Source organism: Lissotriton helveticus, chromosome 10 (genome assembly GCF_964261635.1).
Source record: "Lissotriton helveticus chromosome 10, aLisHel1.1, whole genome shotgun sequence".
NCBI classification, from domain to species: domain Eukaryota; kingdom Metazoa; phylum Chordata; class Amphibia; order Caudata; family Salamandridae; genus Lissotriton; species Lissotriton helveticus.
Window position 1 is genome coordinate 244,497,939 of NC_136071.1, and position 18,635 is coordinate 244,516,573.

General features: G+C 44.0%; 1 protein-coding gene across 4 annotated transcripts in view; it reads left to right on the forward strand.

Annotated features, from left to right (window-relative positions):
• Positions 1-18,635, forward strand: part of MAP2K3 (mitogen-activated protein kinase kinase 3) — a 470,125-nt gene that overhangs the window by 298,773 nt on the left and 152,717 nt on the right. For all 4 annotated transcript variants that reach the window (XM_078665238.1, XM_078665237.1, XM_078665239.1 and 1 more), the window contains 2 exons: positions 7,127-7,240; positions 17,850-17,969. In XM_078665238.1, the coding sequence (XP_078521364.1) occupies positions 7,127-7,240; positions 17,850-17,969 (234 nt within the window). The remainder of the gene's footprint in view (positions 1-7,126; positions 7,241-17,849; positions 17,970-18,635) is intronic.

Genomic DNA, 18,635 nt, shown 5'->3' on the forward strand with positions numbered 1-18,635 from the left:
TCTGGATGATGGAACAAAAATATTCGCAAACCGCATTCCTGCGATGTGGGTGACTACTGGCGTTTTAGGACCCTTATTGTTTGCATCAAATTGTTAAACCCTTTTTACAAATAGTAACACCTGAAACTGGACCTGGACCTTTGATAACCGGCTTTGATGCAAAAGTGTGCGGTGCATGACACCCCTGATGTGCAGGTTTCATTCTCGGATTGAATGAGAATCTTTCAAAAATTCTAAAATACTTTATTCGGATAGGACCATATCCATAAAAGCACAATCACATACACCAGATTAAAAGCACTAATTCATGCTCACAATAATAAGATTTCAGTAACATTGATCACAAGTGCAAAATATATAAAAATACATACAGCAAGTTTCCGACTGAGCCCTCGGGCACTCTTCATGGATTACACATCGTTTTGCGAGCCAGTGCAGTGATTCTCAAAAAAGTGTCAACACAGAAAACTAGCTCATCATCTTAAGTATAATCCTCTATGCATCTACTAAATGGATAGGCAGTGTTTAAAAAAAAAAAAAGATTAAAAGCCATTTTGCATACAATATATAAAACTTGCAGTCGAATAAAAAGTGTAAAGTTGTTTGGGCTCTCTGACCATCGCACGGGCAATGCAAAGAGTCAAGATTTGCATTGTACCAAAGAGGGAATTTTACAGTGCCAGCCCTTAAGTGGAAAAGGAGTCCCATCTCCCAATGACATATAGGTGTTCTAAGATAACTAGGCGGGAGGTGCAAAGTGTGTTTGATTGTCATAAAATTGGCGACAGTTGATTTCTTAGATTCCCTCTCCAGTCTTTCCTTGCTATAAAGTGTGTATAGTGCCGTCCTAAGGGCTTTTTTATGTACAGTCTCAGTCTGCTTAGGCTCTGACTCACCGTGGGAAGCCACGGAATGTCCATCCTCTTCTCGCAATTAATGCAATCACCTATTATCTCTCTTGTGAGGGATGCTGCTGATTTTTTTTTATGTAACGAGCCAGAATAAAGCGGGCGGGCCCTTATGAAATCCTCAATGTAGCCTAATTTCATTTCACTATGGCAAACCTACTGAGAGTTGGAGATTGGTGCGCCCAGTAGTTTCCGACAAAATCTGTTTGTCTCCCGCTGGATGCTGTAGCATTTTGCGAAGCCCCAAACCTCTGCACCATAAGTAGCTGTGGGTATGCACTGGGATTTAAAAAAAAATGAAGAACGCAAAAATAGCCCCTGTCCTCTTCGGGCGGGGGAGGCTAAGAATGGAATTGGCGGCCTTTGAGTAATTGTTCTTAAAAAAAACATCACGTGTTCAGACCAGGTGCTGTTCGCAGCAAAGACCAACCCAAGGTATGGAAAAATGCTAGTGCATTTTGATTTTTGGTCGCCCACAGATATAGAATTTAGAGAATGTTTTCTTGGCCCACAAAACATTATAAAGGAATGTTTTTGAATGGTGCACAGGTATAACTGGCCATAAAATCAACAATCCTTGCACTCAAGTGTGTAGGGCGTTGGGTGTCCGGCCCATTAAAACTGCGCCATCGACATATAAGAACACGGGGAGTATTTTGCCGTTAATTCTGGGAACAACATTAGTGAGTGTGTTCAATGATTTATACAAATTATTCATGTAAATAATAAAAAGAAGAGTGGCCAAGACGCATCCCTGTCTGACCCCTCTGCGTACTTTAATGTAGTTAGAAATCTCAACCCCGCCATTAATCCAGACTTGGGCCTTCAGGTCTTTAAGCAAGTAGTCCAGAAAGTGCACCAATGCCTCGTCTAAACAATAGTCTAAAAGAATGGACCATAGACGTGACCTATTAACAAAATCAAGAGTAGACGTCAGGTCCATAAAGGCCAAGTATATTGTCGAACGCTGTGCTATGGTGTATTTCCCAATGAATAAATTAAGATTTAGGCATTGTTCGTTTGTTCCTACTTTGCTCCTAAATCCAAGTTGACATGATTCTAAGATACGGTTTTCCTCGGTCCATATTAAAATCTTAGTATACAAAACTCTGTCTAGGACTTTCAAAGTGTTGTCTATCAAGGAAATCGGTCTGTAGCTACTGTGTTGAGAACGATCGCCCTTTTTAAAACTCGGAACATTAATGTTTGTTGAACATGAGTTTAGTAACGGGGCATTAGTTAATTGATTAAAAAGGTTTAACAAAAACGGTGCCCAAAATTCAGGTTTGAGCTTGATGAGATCGATGGGTAGCCCATCAGGACCTGTAGCTTTATTACCCACACTTTGGTGGATAGTTTCCTCCACATCAGCCAACAATATTGAAATCCTAGTTGGGGCCCTGTGCTTGAAGGGCTCTGCATCTTGTGCGGGGGCTGTATTGACGTGTAATAATGGGCATCCCATGTTTCGCTTGTTATATTTTGCACCTTATCAGGGTCAGTGTCCCATTGATCTCAAAATCCTTTGCAGCAGCCCAAAATGTGTTCCCATTCTTTATGCCGGCGGCATTGACAAGTGCATCCTAGCGGTGTTGTAATATTTCTTCCTTCCTTTTAAAGATTGCTTTCTTGTACTTCTGCCTTAACGATTTAACAAGTGTGGCACCTCTGGCTGGTTGACAGGGCCTTGCATAAGTGTCGGTTAGCCTCCGAGCACTCATGGTCAAACCATCTGGGTCCGCGTTGGACAACAATGGGGGGGTTTCCATAGTAGGGATTAGCTGGCCTCACAAAGATTAATCCGGATCCTGTGCAGATAGACAAGAGTCGATAAGGCTCAGATTGTCCTTTACCATTTTACAAAACGGGTCTGTATTATTAACGCCCCGCCAGACTAATCTTTAGTTGTCTGTAGCTGGTGATCGATGTCTAGCACCACATTCGGTATTAAATATTGGCCTGTGGGACAACCTCTGCACTGTTTTAATCGGATTGTGATCACCAAAGGTTGTGGCAATGACTTCGGCTTTCAATAAACATCCTCTAATGAAGGGGAAATAAAAACATAATCAATGGTGGAAGCGCTACCCCTCCCTCTAAATGCCGGCTCAGGGGGATTATTATTAGTTTTTGTAGCGGCAATGTTCATAGCATTGACTAGATTGTGATTATCTTTCATTTTTCATCTTCATAGTTCAGTAACTCTCTTACACACTGGTGATAAGTGTGCAGCAGCATGCATGGTGCAAGGGTTTCTACCATCTGCACATGAGGTGCCACCTCCAGCCTTTAAGCAATTTAGCGATTAATCATTGATTGATTTCAAGAATGTTACATTCTAGAAACTGTTTTCAAACCGTAAGCATGGTCTGAAAATTACACCTTGCAATGTTTTGTCGGCTAACGAGCGAGGATTGGCTGAAGGTGTCTTGCATGTCACGGTCACAGGGAAGATGTCTTTTTAATTTTACAAAGCAGTCTAGCCTATTTTGAATACATTTACTGCTGGTTTTACATTTAACAAGCATTGGTGAAGTCAGGTCTCGTGTTTAAGAGCTATTGGTTTTGACAATGTTTTGTAGCCAAGATGAACAGCAGCACATGCTTTGCAGTGTGGCTAAAACTAATTTAAAAAGCACTATGAAATACCCAGGACTAATGCACTTTAAAAAATGTTTTTAAAAAGTGCATTAGCGCTGGATGCATCATAGTCCTTTTTAAAAAAAAAAAATAATTCCCAAATTCGGCAGTGCCCATGCTGTACAGCATGAGCATAAGGCAATGGCAAAGCCAAATGTTTCAAAGGCTAGACGTTTTGGCTTTGCCAATGCTTGTTTAGTGTGTGCACTCAGTGAGTGACATTTTAAACCAAGAGATGCTGTCCTGAGAGAGAAGTGTGTGTGTACGTTGGGGTCGCTTGAAAGCGCCAGCCCTGCACAATTCCTGGCTGAAGATACTGTTGTAAACTCGTTGACTGAAATAGTCTTTTGTTGCGTCACATGGAACAACGAAAGTGAAAAAATATGTATTGTAATTTTATCGGACATCATTAAATAACACAAAATGAGAAAACATCAGATTTCTATTTCATTGCCCATAATACAGCCACTTCTGATCTGAATGCACTAGTAAGGTATTTACTATGTCAGAATACTGTTGAAGCGAAAAATCTATGAAGCAGTACTACAGCAATGAATTGTTACTAATAATGACAAATGCATTATTATGTATTGTAAAAATGTATTGATATTTATCGCCAAAAGAACTCTTTCTACAATTTGGTGCCCGGGCTATTCTGGTGCTCCCGTTTTTAGGTCTCGCCTACGACGAACGCGCTGAAAGCGCGTTCTCGCAAGCGAGAACTATAGTCGTCGTCTCAGCAGTTTGAGACCGACGAAGGGAGACAAGACCTGGCCGCGCGCAGCGTTTCCCCATAGGATAACCTTGTGCGCGCGGCCAGGTCTTCTCTCCACGGCATGCCAATGCAGACCGGATCACGTCGCGCGTCTCTCTGGAATGCAGGGGAGTCTGCAGAGAGGCGCGCAGCGCTGATAAAAGCTTCCATGAGCGGCCCCCTCCTTCCTGTTGCGTTACCCGCACGCCGACATCTGTTTTCAATTATTGTGGCCAGATACGGGCGTGATAATGGAAAACAGATCGCTCGCTGTGGCAAGCGCACAAATAAAAATCTGCATGTTCTTTTATTGCTACATTAAAACAGAGATCTCTTTTTTTGTCTAGAAAGTATCCCATTAGATACTACTCAGCTTCAAAGTCCTTCTTTCGATCTGCGCCTATTTCGTTTCTTTTTTTTTGGTTGATTGTTTTTCTGTTTCTGCCTGTCTCCTCGGTCTCCATACCTCCATAGCTCCTGTCTCTCACACCTTTATTCTACCCAGGAACTACATATGTACCCTAACTCCACTCTGGCCTCCCAGCTCGTTTTCCTCCCATGTTCTGCCCATTTTCTCTCTATTTTTTCTTTCACTGAATCTCTCATAGTTTCCCGCTTTTCTGTTGCAACTGCTTTGTGCCTGACCTCGCTCTGTTGCTTTCTCTTTCTGACCGTTTTCCTATTTGTCACTCATGCTTTTACTATGCTCATTTTATCCACTTAACTTTTAACATCTTACGGTTTTCCGGTGGCTTTTGCGCTTCATTTTTCTTCAATGTCGAACTGTACATATTTATGTATTTTAATGTATACAGTGCAAACGTAGCTAGAAAGCAACGCTGCGCCATACAAGAGGGAATAGGCTAATTCTGTATCATGCACATAAAGGATTTCAGTAGGGACAAATACATGCCGATCAATGGGACGTTTCTTTAAATGAGGCGAATGGGCCTCAGAAGCGCCTCACTGCTGATGTTGGGTGAGTTGCTCCTATGACAGGTGGTTGCTGTTTTCCAGGCGCTAGATAATCAGCAGCATCCGGTCTCCAACCTCTAGGTCTAGGAATAGATCATGGGCTCAGCGTGGGAACAGCGTCCGAAGTGTGTTTAGACTAGCATTTGCAATACAATAGGTCTCACATTTGCGAGAGTTTAAGCTATTAGGATTGTAAATGGCAATGCCTTTTATTTACGTTTTAAAACTCAAAACATAAATAAAAGGCATTGTCATTTACAATACCAATAGCTCAAACTCGTGTGAATGCGAGACCTATTGCATTGCAAATGCTTGTTATAACTGGAAGAACACATCAGCGACCATTTGATTACAAGGCGTCATTGAATTTGTAAGGGATGCCATGACTCCAAGGGCCTCACTTCGGTGTCTGGAGCTCCACCCTCCAGTCACAGCAGAGAAGGCGATACTCTTCTGTCTGGGGAAGCTCTCCTCACCCTCCATCTTGTGACGTGTTCCACTAGGGACATCAACAATTTACTCCTCTGGTCCCTGTACTCATGCTACTCATAGTTTCATACTCCTGTACATCTGCTCCACATTCACTGCCCAAGCTTACACTCAACATTCACACGCGATGTTGCCGCTAGATTATGGGGCTCCCAAAACAGCAGAACTTTACACAAAGAGGGGTCAGTAGACTGCACTCTGACTCAGAAAAAATGGTCTGGTCACACTGAAGAGTCACAAAACCTGGTACTCTGCCAGCATTCTTCACTTGGTGTCTTAGTCTGGACTTGGACAGTGGTCCTGTTCCAGCTTTGTGGGTTATGCTTGTTGTATTCCTCCTGTCACAAAAGAGGTTATGAACCTTGCATTACTAGGGACAGGTCTAGGCCTCTGCGCACCTGCAAGGTAGCTTCATGCTAGTGCCAAACCAAGGGGTCGATTAGGATGGCGGACGGACAAAGTCCGTTCGCCATCCCGTCTGGGGCAGGGACCGTCCGCCACAAGGGCGGAGGTACAGTGCCCCGAATTAGGATGCACCCGCCACAGTGGCACCGTCCGCCGAAATGTCAAAAATTCATGTTGTGCGTTTCACAGCACAACATGACAGACACCGTGCGGTGCCTGCCATATTGTACTGTGAAACGCCCCCCCCCCTTCATCCTGGGGGCCCGCAACGGGCCCCCAAAGCAAAGCCCGTATGACGCCACGGAAAGGCATCTGCATCCGGCCATCGTAATATGGCTGGCGGTGTCTGGAAGACACTGCCAGCCATATGAACCCTTTTCCGCCCCGGCCGCAAGGTCCCTCTCGGCATTGTAATATGGCGGGGGGAAATTGGTGGCGTGGCAGTGGCGATCCGTCCGCCATCCTAATCGGCCCCTATGTGAGGATACTACCTTTACATAACGCTTTGCGGTGGTGGGTACATTTCCGTCCCAACCCCCTTTCAATATGATCTTCTGCCATCATCTAAGCAGAGATGCCATCCTGCTGGTTGGATGTTAAGGAACAGGAGGATTAGGCATGAATATGTTTGGCAAATTTAGTTTGGGGTACATGCGAGAGCCAGCAAATAACTTTGGCTGCTTCACTTTTCAGCTTTGCTGTGGTTCCCTGCATGAGTCACTAGGATGTGCTATCCACACCTGATGTGAAAGGAGAAGATTTAGGACTAAGTGTGACTAATTTAATTCACTGGTGTATAAATGTGGGGAACTGATAAATCACTGAATTAATCCAACAAACAACTACTTTTTAAGGCCTTGCTCCTGATTAAAAGATTGTCGAAAATATTATGGCTTAGTTTGATTACTAGAATTTAAACTGGCTTTTTTGTTAACTGTTGTTTTTTTTTATTTAGAATTTCGAAGTGGAGGCTGATGACCTGGTCACTTTGTCTGAATTGGGGCGTGGAGCCTATGGTGTGGTGGAGAAAGTACGGCATGCTCAAAGCGGGACCATCATGGCTGTCAAGGTATGTTAGCACATTGGTCAAGCAGCAAAACCTTCCAGTCAAGGCACTTACATGAAATGGCCACAGAAACATTCTCACGGAATGCTGATGCCACAGTTGGTGTACTGAATGTTTGTTTAGTGGGAAAACCTAAGTATAGGAGCAAAATCCAAGCAGTTGGAGATTCTGCTGTGCAAACATATCCAGAGGCATGTAAAATAGGTTCAGCTGTCTTTATCCCTCTGTGGATCTAACTAAATGAAAATGCATTCCATATGCATAACAGATTATGTGCTCAATAGTAGTGAAATATAATTTCTGAATAGGAAACTCTTGTCAGCCATAGAATGAAGAGAAGGAAGTAAAGTGTCCTGTAGTTGACTTTCCAATCTCTCACCTACAACACAAACAAAATGCAAATCAGATTAATAGAAAATTGGAATTTTAGGATAGTCTGATTTGATAATGTGTAATGCAACCTAGAAACTATGAATATCCATTTCTTTAGAGTAATCTTGAATATGGTTGACTTGTGTATGAAAACGAAGAATCTTCTTGAACCCGAAAAGTGTGTATCATCAGCCTGTTGGATGGATATTAAGGCCATCAAATCCTTGGTGTGTTCCTCCTCCTACTCTTGTGATGAGATGGGAAGCCTCTTTAAAGAGACATGGTTTTACTTTTTTAATGCAGCCAGATTTGGTTGGTTCTTTTTTTATTTTTTTTTATTTATCAAACTTTTATTGAGCATACAATATTCATACAGCATATGCATTTCTGTTCGACAAGTCTCAGCAGAGTAACGCTCAGTGAACTCCAACATAACAAAGCCAAAGGTCACAATGATCAGTGTACGAATACAAGCACCATACATAAAGCATAATAGAATGGGCTGCCGCAATGTGCATAAACCCCCCCACCTCCAACATTCCAGGGTGTGACAATATGGTCCCGGCTTCACGAGGAGTTCTGATACCAGAGTCCTTAGCTGCAGGGCTCATTCAGAGTCTAAATCAGTACAAGTCATTAAATACTCCCGCAGAGGGGCCCAGACATCTTTGGGCCGTGATGGAAGTGGAAGTTCTTCTGCATAAATCACTCATGTGTGCTATGCCCGCCTCACGAAGCGCCAGGACAGAACCCCGATCTTGGGCTACCGACATTGCTGCATGTCCCTCTAGAGGCATTGCCTGTGCATATAATGGAAGCTTTTGCGTTCGTCGGCCAATCGCCTGCCAGGCTGCCACTGTGACATCGAGTGTATTAATTTCTGCCCTGGGAGTGTGCCTATGTATATGCGTGATGATACCTCGCAATGGGACAGGGTGGGCGTCGCCCTCTTCCACTGCAACATTTGGGGTGTGGCTTATACCAATAGTAGGCGTATTGGGCCTGGCAACATAGGTAGTATATATAAAAGTCCGGTGCATTGAACCCACCCCTCTCTTACGTTAGCGACAGTGTACACCAGCTGATTCTCAGTTACTTGGTGCCCCAGATAAGTCGCAACAACTGAGTTTGAAAAGTGCTTAGTCAACGGAACCGGTACATTGCAGAACAAGTATAAAAATTTGGGTAATACCACCATCTTTATAATTGAAATACGGTCCGCCAGTGACAGTGGGAGACAGAGCCACCTGTCAACTTGCGTGACTAGCGCTGTATACGCCGCACCATAATTTTCAGTGATAACCGTTCCAGGGTCCCTATGAAGCCATACTCCTAAATATTTAACGGGGTCCGCAGACCAAACCAGCGGGTACTCAACTGTAGGAGGTGTGGTTGCTGCTGTCAAGGGGATGATGACAGATTTTTCCCAGTTTATATAAAGACCGGAGAATAGGCCAAACAAGTATTGTTGCGGTTCGTGGATATAGAGGACCATATCGTCCACGTACATTGCGATCCCTACCGGTCTGTTGTTAAAGTTGAGAGCTGCCGCTCTATGTAACTGTCGGATTTTGCATGCCAGGGGCTCCAGCACGATGGCGAATATGAGCGGGGATGGTGGGCACCCCTGGCGTGTGCCCCGTCAAACATCAAATGGCTCAGACGTGCCCCCCCCCCCCCCTCCTCTCTCGAACTCTCACGGACGGCTCCGTGTACAATATCTGAATCCAGCGTAAAAAGATTGGGGGGAAACCCATTCTGCGCAATATGTGCATCATGCACCGCCATTCTATAGAATCGAATGCCTTGGCGGCATCTAACAGGACCGCAGCGGCTGGTAAGTCGGGATTCAGGACATGGAGCATGGCAAAGATGGTGCGCAAGTTAAGGGATGTAGATCGGTCGGGAATGAACCCAGCCTGGTCTAGGATCACCAGCAGCGGCATGAGGAGTTGTAGCTTTGTAGCGAGAATTTTCACCAGTATCTTGGCATCCAAGTTGATGAGAGATAATGGGAGGTATGATTCGCAGCAGTCGGGGATTTGTCTTTCTTCAAAAGTGTGATGATCATTACCTGTCGTAAAGAGGGGGGAAGGCGGCCAGACTCATATGCTTCCGCGTACATTTCTAAAAGGTGAGGAGCCAGAATGTCAGCGTGTGCTTTGTAGAATTCTGCGGTTAGCCCGTCAGGTCCGGGGTTTTTCCGTTCGGGAGCGACCTAATGGCATCTGTCACGTCCTCCACAGCTAGCGGGAGGCTAAGATATTTCCGATGAATATCGGACAACCACGCACAGGCGATATCGTCTAAGTAGTTATCCATGGCCTGTTCGTCCATCCCGCACTTGGAGGTGTAGAGCGTGGCATAGAATTGACGGAATTGCTCCACTATGGCAGTTGAGGAAAAATGGGCCTGTCCGTCTGCATCTACTATGCGCTCAACTGGGAGGTGACAGGCTCTACTCTGTAATCTACCAGCCAATGACCTGCCCGGACGTCCCCCTTCGCCATATCGCCTGGCGACATGCCGTTTCGATAGGTATTTTACCTCCGTCTCTGCGAGGGTGTTGTACTCGTCAATGTGTTCATGTATACTAGCAAGTGTGTCCGTCGAAGGTGTGTGATCATATTGAGTTTCCAACTCACTTAGCTGCCTCTCTAATGTAGATAGTCTACCCCGTATGTCCCTCAATATCCCCGCTGATGTGCTAATACATGTGCCCCTAATTGTGGCCTTAAAGGCCTCCCACAATGTCTCCTGGCTCTCCACTGACCCCACATTTGTCTCGAAGTATTGTATGATGGCAGTTTTAATGGTGTCCGCATATGTCGGGTCGAGTAGCGACTCTGCTCGGAATCGCCATGTGAATGGCTTATGGGGATTGTGGGGGACTTTTAAAGTGAGGAACACCGGATTGTGGTCAGATAGTGTTCTCGGGAGATCGCGGACATCTGTGACCCAGGCGTTCGATCCCTCACTTAGTAGCCAATAGTCCAATCTGGACCAGCCATTGGTCGCCGGCGTAATGTGTGTGCCTGCTAGTACCCCTATGTGCCTTTGTCGCGAAGTGTCTACCATCCCAAACTCCAGCATGCCATCCTTGACACAATTGGCGACCTTGACCATCCTGGCACCCTGCGGATTAGATTTGTCTACTGTGGGATCAAGGTGTGTGTTAAGTTCTCCTCCCCATATGATTTCTGTTTCAGGCCATGTGCGCAACACTCTAAACATATTCAGGTAGGTGGTTTTGTCGTCCACTACCGCACCGTATAGGCTGATGATTGTCACTAGAACGTTGCCCAGTTTCCCCAGTACCATTGCCCAACGACCTTCCTGATCTGTGCTAGACTGGATAGTCGTAAAGACCACTCCCTTCTTAATTAAAATGAGGACTCCCCTCGCATATGATGAGTAAGAGGACGATAGTCTATAGGATGTCCATCGTCTGGCCACTTTATCCTCTGTTACCTTAGTTAGGTGAGTTTCTTGTAGGAGCACGATTTTTTACATTCTGCCTGTCAAGTTGTGCCAGCACTTGCCTGATTTTCTGCGGCGTATTGAGCCCTCGGACATTCCATGTGACATAATTATATGTGTCCCCCGTCATGTGCAGTGTGGAAGTACATTGCAACATCCATAAACCGTATAAACATGTAGGCGCTTCAAACATGTCCCTCATGTAACGCCCACTGTAACCCCAACATAAGTAAGCACAATTCCCATCGGGGATCACCCATCGGGGGTCGTGGCGGCTGCGTCCACTCCCAGATAGCATAGGGAGAGGAGCCATCGATAAACTGTCGTCTCCACCAGCCCTGTATATCATGGCATCCCACAACAGCATGCACAACAACTTAAAGTACTGTGTCAATCACCCCAGGTGAACCGCCCTCAAATCATTGCCACCCCGCCTTGCCATCCGGCTAACAGTATAACCTGTCCCACATGAAATCCGATGTGCACCCCCTTACTGTTCATTCATCAATGTCCGACGTAGGAGAGGTAGATGAACGCTGTCGTTGGCGCCGCAGAGTCCGTGCATGCTCCATCGCGTGCTTTGGGTTTGTGAAAATATTTACATCCTCCATGACACCAACCCTCAAACGTGCAGGTTATAGCATTGCATATGGGATCTGCTCTTTTTGCAGTAACTTCTTGACGTTCTGAAATTCCTTGCGGGCCGCCTGTACATTAGCTGTGAAGTCCGGATAGAAGGATAATTCATTTCCTTGGTAAGTAATCGAGCCCTTCAGTCTGGTTATATGTAGAACAGTATCTCGGTCCCTGAAGTTGAGCAGGCGGGCTATGATGGTCCTCGGAGGGGTTCCCGGTGGAGGGAGTGCTGCTAGGGACATGTGCGCGCGTTCGACTGCAAATAGAGGAGAAAGTTCGTCTTTACCTCCGATTTCTTGAAGCATCGCCTCGACATAATCCTTCAACCTTCCACATTTGTAGATTCCGGTAAACCCAGAACGCGGATATTATTGCGGCGTGAGCGAAGCCTCAATGTCCTCGTTTTTGGCCTGTATGACTGCCAGCAATTTAGTGATGCCCGATGTCTTCTCTGCTACCTGTTGGAGCCCATCCTCCGCGTCAGTGATGTGTTGTTCTGCTTCTCCGATGCGCACCGCCTGCTTGTCTAGTTTTGTCGAGAAGTGATCCATCATGCCATTCATTGCCTCAATGTTCCCGTCGATGGCCTGGAGACTTGCCTGAATGGCAGCCAGCGACCTCTCTATTGCCGTGGGGGGTGGTCGCAGTGTGCCCTGTTTTGTTCCCCTTGCGCAATTCGAATGTAAGGCGGGGCTGGTTCTTGTCAGGTTTCCCCATGGCGCAGGGCTGTTGGTGCTGTCACTGAATCGCTGTGTTGTGTTCCTCGCCCTGTGGTCCGCCTCGAAAGCGCGTATTTCCCTTGTGTGCTGCGAGGCCGGTGGGGGCTCAGGAGTACTAGCTGCCGTCGGACTCTGCAGCTATGACCATCGATGCGACGGTCAGTGGGTCCTGTGGACGCCGATCAGCACGCTGTATGTCGGCGCAGAAAATTGCGCCGAGCTCCCAGGGAAGGCGGGGATGCGTCCTGGTCACCGTGCACCTGGGCGTCGTTGTCATTGCTGTGGGCCTCAGGGAGGGATTGGCATCTATCAGGAGAGGGCCCCCACGTCCTTTGTGAGTAGGGTTTGCTTCTCGCGCTGCACCCGCGCGCGACCACCTACCGGCGGTCCTGAGGCGCCAGTCCAGGAGTCCAGCGGCCTTCCTCCAGCCGATTTAGGTGCCTATCAGTCCTGCCGCCACAGCATCACGCGCGGCACGGACCCGCACCTGCACCCAAGTGGCACCACTCCGGTGGGCCGGTCATGGGCAGACGCAGATATTGTCCAGCTAGTTGGCCCCCAGTGGCGAAGCGTGTGAGTCAGAGTCGAGCGGGGTGGGGAGGGTGGTGAGTGGTGCAGCGATGCCTGGCTGCCCGGCGCTCCGCCTCGACGCGGCCTGCGCAACACCTCAGTGCCGGGCACTTGCGTGATCGCACTCCCCCGATCTGCTCCCACGACCGCCGCGCTTCCCGCCCTTCACTCGCGGCGGTCCTTCAGGACAATGTCAGTACCCTCTCTCAATCCCGTGCCGTCTGCTCCAGTCCGCGGGGGGGTTGCGGCAGGTTCCTTGTGCCGGCAGGGCACTCACGGCTGCATTTTGGTGTAGCAGACCAGTCGCGGGCCGCCATTAACCACAGTCCCCGGGCGGCCACGTGGTGTCCTGAAGTCCGCACTCTCAGGGCAAAGCAGCCAGCAAGGGGTATCGTCGGAGAGCACTGAAGCCGGGCAGTTCAGTCCCGGGGGGGAATTAGCGAGACCACAGGTTTGGGGCAGGATAAATGAAGGATTGCAGACGATGGGTGGCAGAGCTGCACTACAGTGCGGCCATCTTGCCGAGCTCCAAGCCACGCCTCCCTTGGTTGGTTCTTAAAGCTTGCATGCAGTCCATCACAACTGACGAAAGACTATCTTTATCACATTCGGTATTTACAAAGGGCATATACGAGTAGTAAAGTTAGACTTTTGTCTTGTTTTAGTCCCAGTTAAACTTAAGACCAAAACTTAAGTTTAACTGAGACAAAAGCCTAACTTTAGTCCTCCTAAGTGCCTTTTTGTGTATACCAAAAGTCGTAAAGGTAGGCTTTCATTTCATTTTCCCTTTGTGAATCGCGCCCTCTGTGATTAACCTACCTCCATGTGACTTGTGATTGAATCTGACCTGGCAGATCACATTTACGTTGCTGGATCTCAGCATTGGGTAAAGGTGCCGTCAAGGGAATTTGTTTAAGTAACACTTAGTGATTCAAACCAACTTAGTAGGATTAGTGAAAAAAATCCTCTTGTGAATTTAATTCATCCACAGTAAATTAGCTAACATAAATAATTATACACAAAACATGAAAAACAAGCACAAAGGTGTATTGAAAAAAGAATTTATCAAAATAGTGAATGGTCAATAGTTTGATATACAGATAAAGTTCATTCAGAAATAATTAGGTTTGCAGGTAAATAACAAATTAATTCGAAAATAACTCAACAAAACCTAAATACACCTATCTAAAATCAATATAGAATAAAACAAAAGATAGATGAGGTGGAGGTCGACGTTTCGGTCTCCTAAATGATACTTTGTGAGACCATCTTCAGGACAGAAGTCATATGTAAGCTGTATAAAAGACCAGCGTAATCTGAAATATAAATATTTACAATTACATATCCATAATTAATATGTACAAATTTATAACACCTTTGTGGACAAACAAGTGACAGTGACTAAAGACATGACTATACAAACATAAAGAATGTGTAAATGGTCCTAAGTCTCATTACACAAATATTTTTTTAAAACTCTTCATCATAACAACCCATTGAATATGGTCATAAGGAGGGTATTAGAAATTCACATGTAACATATTTTTCAGAATTATATCCTAACAGCCCCAGCAACTAAATTAAGCCTGAATGGGAATTCACATTTCCATGAGTCAATAGTTGAAAGTACAATTTATCACAAACCATTTTAACGTTTCGTTGGAATTCCTTTCTATACAAAACAACATTGCATTTGGCACAGTTCATATCTGGCAACACATAAGTTGAGGCAAGAGATAGCAGTTATATGATTGATCTAGGTTCATATTTCGATCCAGGGGTCACATTTCAGTTTATTAGCTTAATGCAGGATACATTTCTCGCAGCCATAAATTAAATAAGTGCGGATGTCTTAATAGGAAATAGACAATTTACCTCAATTAGACTGGTGTTAACCTTTTGGTGGTTTAAATGAGCCTTCTGAGTGGAGGCGATTGATTCTTTGCCGCTCCTAAATAGGAACCGTGTAATTAATCAAAAAATGGACCTTAGGATAGCTGACAGACATAATAATGTAACCGTCACATAATATCTAATATTGAGGCAACCTGTAGTTCACATTTTTATCAGGTAAGGGTCATGGAAATTATCATCAAGCAACCGTATTTAAAAAAGATAAGACCCATATTTGGAAACAATAACTGAGTGATAGATTAATCGTCAGACAGTCATTTTAACGTTAGTTCAACGTAAAAATACGAGACATACCTATTGTTTTATGTAGAGTAACGTCGTGGTACGTTTAGTTGCAATTTTGAGTTTCTAGTCATGCACGAATCGTGAATATCGAAGTCAAACAATTTCTACAACTGCTGGTGAAAACCGCATTGGATGATTAATTGGGTAGTCCTCTAACATAAAGTGATAGGTATGTTTCCCGTTTACTTCAACCATGTGGCATGTGAACCTAAACATCGGTTATATTCTCACTGCCTTTAAATTTGGACTCCACTTTGTAGATTTTTGACGTTTGACTTCGATATTCACGATTCGTGCATGACTAGAAACTCAAAATTGCAACTAAACGTACCACGACGTTACTCTACATAAAACAATAGGTATGTCTCGTATTTTTACGTTGAACTAACGTTAAAATGACTGTCTGACGATTAATCTATCACTCAGTTATTGTTTCCAAATATGGGTCTTATCTTTTTTAAATACGGTTGCTTGATGATAATTTCCATGACCCTTACCTGATAAAAATGTGAACTACAGGTTGCCTCAATATTAGATATTATGTGACGGTTACATTATTATGTCTGTCAGCTATCCTAAGGTCCATTTTTTTATTAATTACACGGTTCCTATTTAGGAGCGGCAAAGAATCAATCGCCTCCACTCAGAAGGCTCATTTAAACCACCAAAAGGTTAACACCAGTCTAATTGAGGTAAATTGTCTATTTGCTATTAAGACATCCGCATTATGGCTGCGAGAAATGTATCCTGCATTAAGCTAATAAACTGAAATGTGACCCCTGGATCGAAATATGAACCTAGATCAATCATATAACTGCTATCTCTTGCCTCAACTTGTGTTGCCAGATATGAACTGTGCCAAATGCAATGTTGTTTTGTATAGAAAGGAATTTCAACGAAACGTTAAAATGGTTTGTGATAAATTGTACTTTCAGCTATTGACTCATGGAAATGTGAATTCCCATTCAGGCTTAATTTAGTTGCTGGGGCTGTTAGGATATAATTCTGAAAAATATGTTACATGTGAATTTCTAATACCCTCCATATGACCATATTCAATGGGTTGTTATGATGAAGAGTTAAAAAAAAATATTTGTGTAATGAGACTTAGGACCATTTACACATTCTTTATGTTTGTATAGTCATGTCTTTAGTCACTGTCACTTGTTTGTCCACAAAGGTGTTATAAATGTGTACATATTAATTATGGATATGTAAATATTTATATTTCAGATTACGCTGGTCTTTTATACAGCTTACATATGACTTCTGTCCTGAAGATGGTCTCACAAAGTATCATTTAGGAGACCGAAACGTCGACCTCCACCTCATCTATCTTTTGTTTTATTCTATATTGATTTTAGATAGGTGTATTTAGGTTTTGTTGAGTTATTTTCCAATTAATTTGTTATTTACCTGCAAACCTAATTATTTCTGAATGAACTTTATCTGTATATCAAACTATTGACCATTCACTATTTTGATAAATTCTTTTTTCAATACACCTTTGTGCTTGTTTTTCATGTTTTGTGTATAATTATTTATGTTAGCTAATTTACTGTGGATGAATTAAATTCACAAGAGGATTTTTCACTAATCCTACTAAGTTGGTTTGAATCACTAAGTGTTACTTAAACAAATTCCCTTGACGGCACCTTTACCCTTCTATTTAATTACCCAAGCCCTCAAGGGTTTCTTGGGTCGCTCACTGTTTCTTAATCGATCTCAGCATTGGGCAGCATATATCATTTGGGAAAAAGAGCCTCAGAGGGACCGCTTTATAAAGAGTCTGCTCTGACTTGCTTTTGTAGTACTCCTGGCTTAATCCTCCACCCCAGGAGCACTCCTTGCTCATAGCTGTAAATCAGATGTACACCAGGAGACTACAAGAGCAAATATGACCTACTCTTACAAATCTTTGTAAATCAGGGTTTTGTGCTTTCATTTACGGTCTAACTTTGTTTTGAAAACAGTGCAGAGATTTTTTTACTTTATACTTCTTAAACTGCCTCAATGACTTACTTCAGGGTGTCTGCTGAACTGTTTTAAAATGTACTGCTTTGTTCCCCTGGAAGAGTCACTGACCGTGTTAGTTTCATGTAATAGGTGGGTTTGGAGGCCACTTTTGAATGGAGCAGCCTTGTTAAATATGAATATGTGGCTAAAATTAGGTTCCCAACATTAATGCTTGGATTAGTGTTGCTGTGGATAAATCTCAGATTCCCCTTCCAATCACTGCTTAGTATAACTCACCCCTCCCTGTTTGAGTTCTGTTGAACTGATATGCATTTTTGTGTGTGCATGCTCACGCTGGAACATAGTCCATATAAGTGAATGATTGCTTGCAAAACCGTTGAGATATTAATGTACTGAAATTTCATAGATTAAACTTGGAAGATCAACCATGCTTATTTGTAATTACCTTCAAAATATGCATAGAGATGTCCCTTAATGCCAATATAGTGAAGACATCCAGGCCTGCTGGTTTGAATATCTTCTAGGATGTCCACAGCCTCAGTGGAGAAGACCAGCTCTGTTCAGTAGCGACATTCTTGTAGACTATGATAATTATGCGCTGCTGTGCTAAGGATCCATCAATTTCCATCTAGTCTCACTGTGGATTCTTCTATTTTCAGAGAATCCGGGCAACAGTAAACACCGAGGAACAGAAGAGGCTGGTTATGGACCTGGACATTTCCATGAGGACCGTTGACTGCTTCTACACAGTAACCTTTTATGGGGCGCTCTTCAGAGAGGTAACTACGTCAAGAAATTGGAGGGAAGCCAAACTGACCTTTTACAGAATGTGGCTCGGAATAGTAGAACTACCATCCTGATGCACTGCCACACAACATTGCCCAAAAAGAACAATTTACAATCCCCATCTGATGTAACCCGTCTCCACCAGGCTTTCCAGTTCCTTAATTTGGCTCCACTTTCTTTCCGAATAATCTTTTATTTATTATCTCAAGTTCACATTCAAAATACTCTTGCAGAATGGAAAGTAGAAAGTGGTCTCAGAGAGATTGTAGATAATGTTAAAAAAAAAATGGACCGATGGACCTGTTACAATGATCAGAGTGCAACTTGCAGGTGACTGGTTTGATTAATGACTGGGCTGAGTTGGAAATCTTTAACTTATTAAAATGAGCACAAATGAAATGGGATATAGTAACATCTATATTTACAGAACTTTCTGTAGATTCAGCTGCACTACTTCCTCTCTTCTATGAGCCTACTTGAACTTTGTTGAATTCAAAATTATTTTTATGTGTGCTTTGGTATGATTGTACCAGGGCTGGCCACAGTAATTGAGAAATTGCTATCATGAAGCCTGGGTGCCATAATTATAATGTGTAACTTGATATTAATTGCCACCATAATGCAGTGGCAATTATTGCAGAATTGTGTGTTTTGAATGC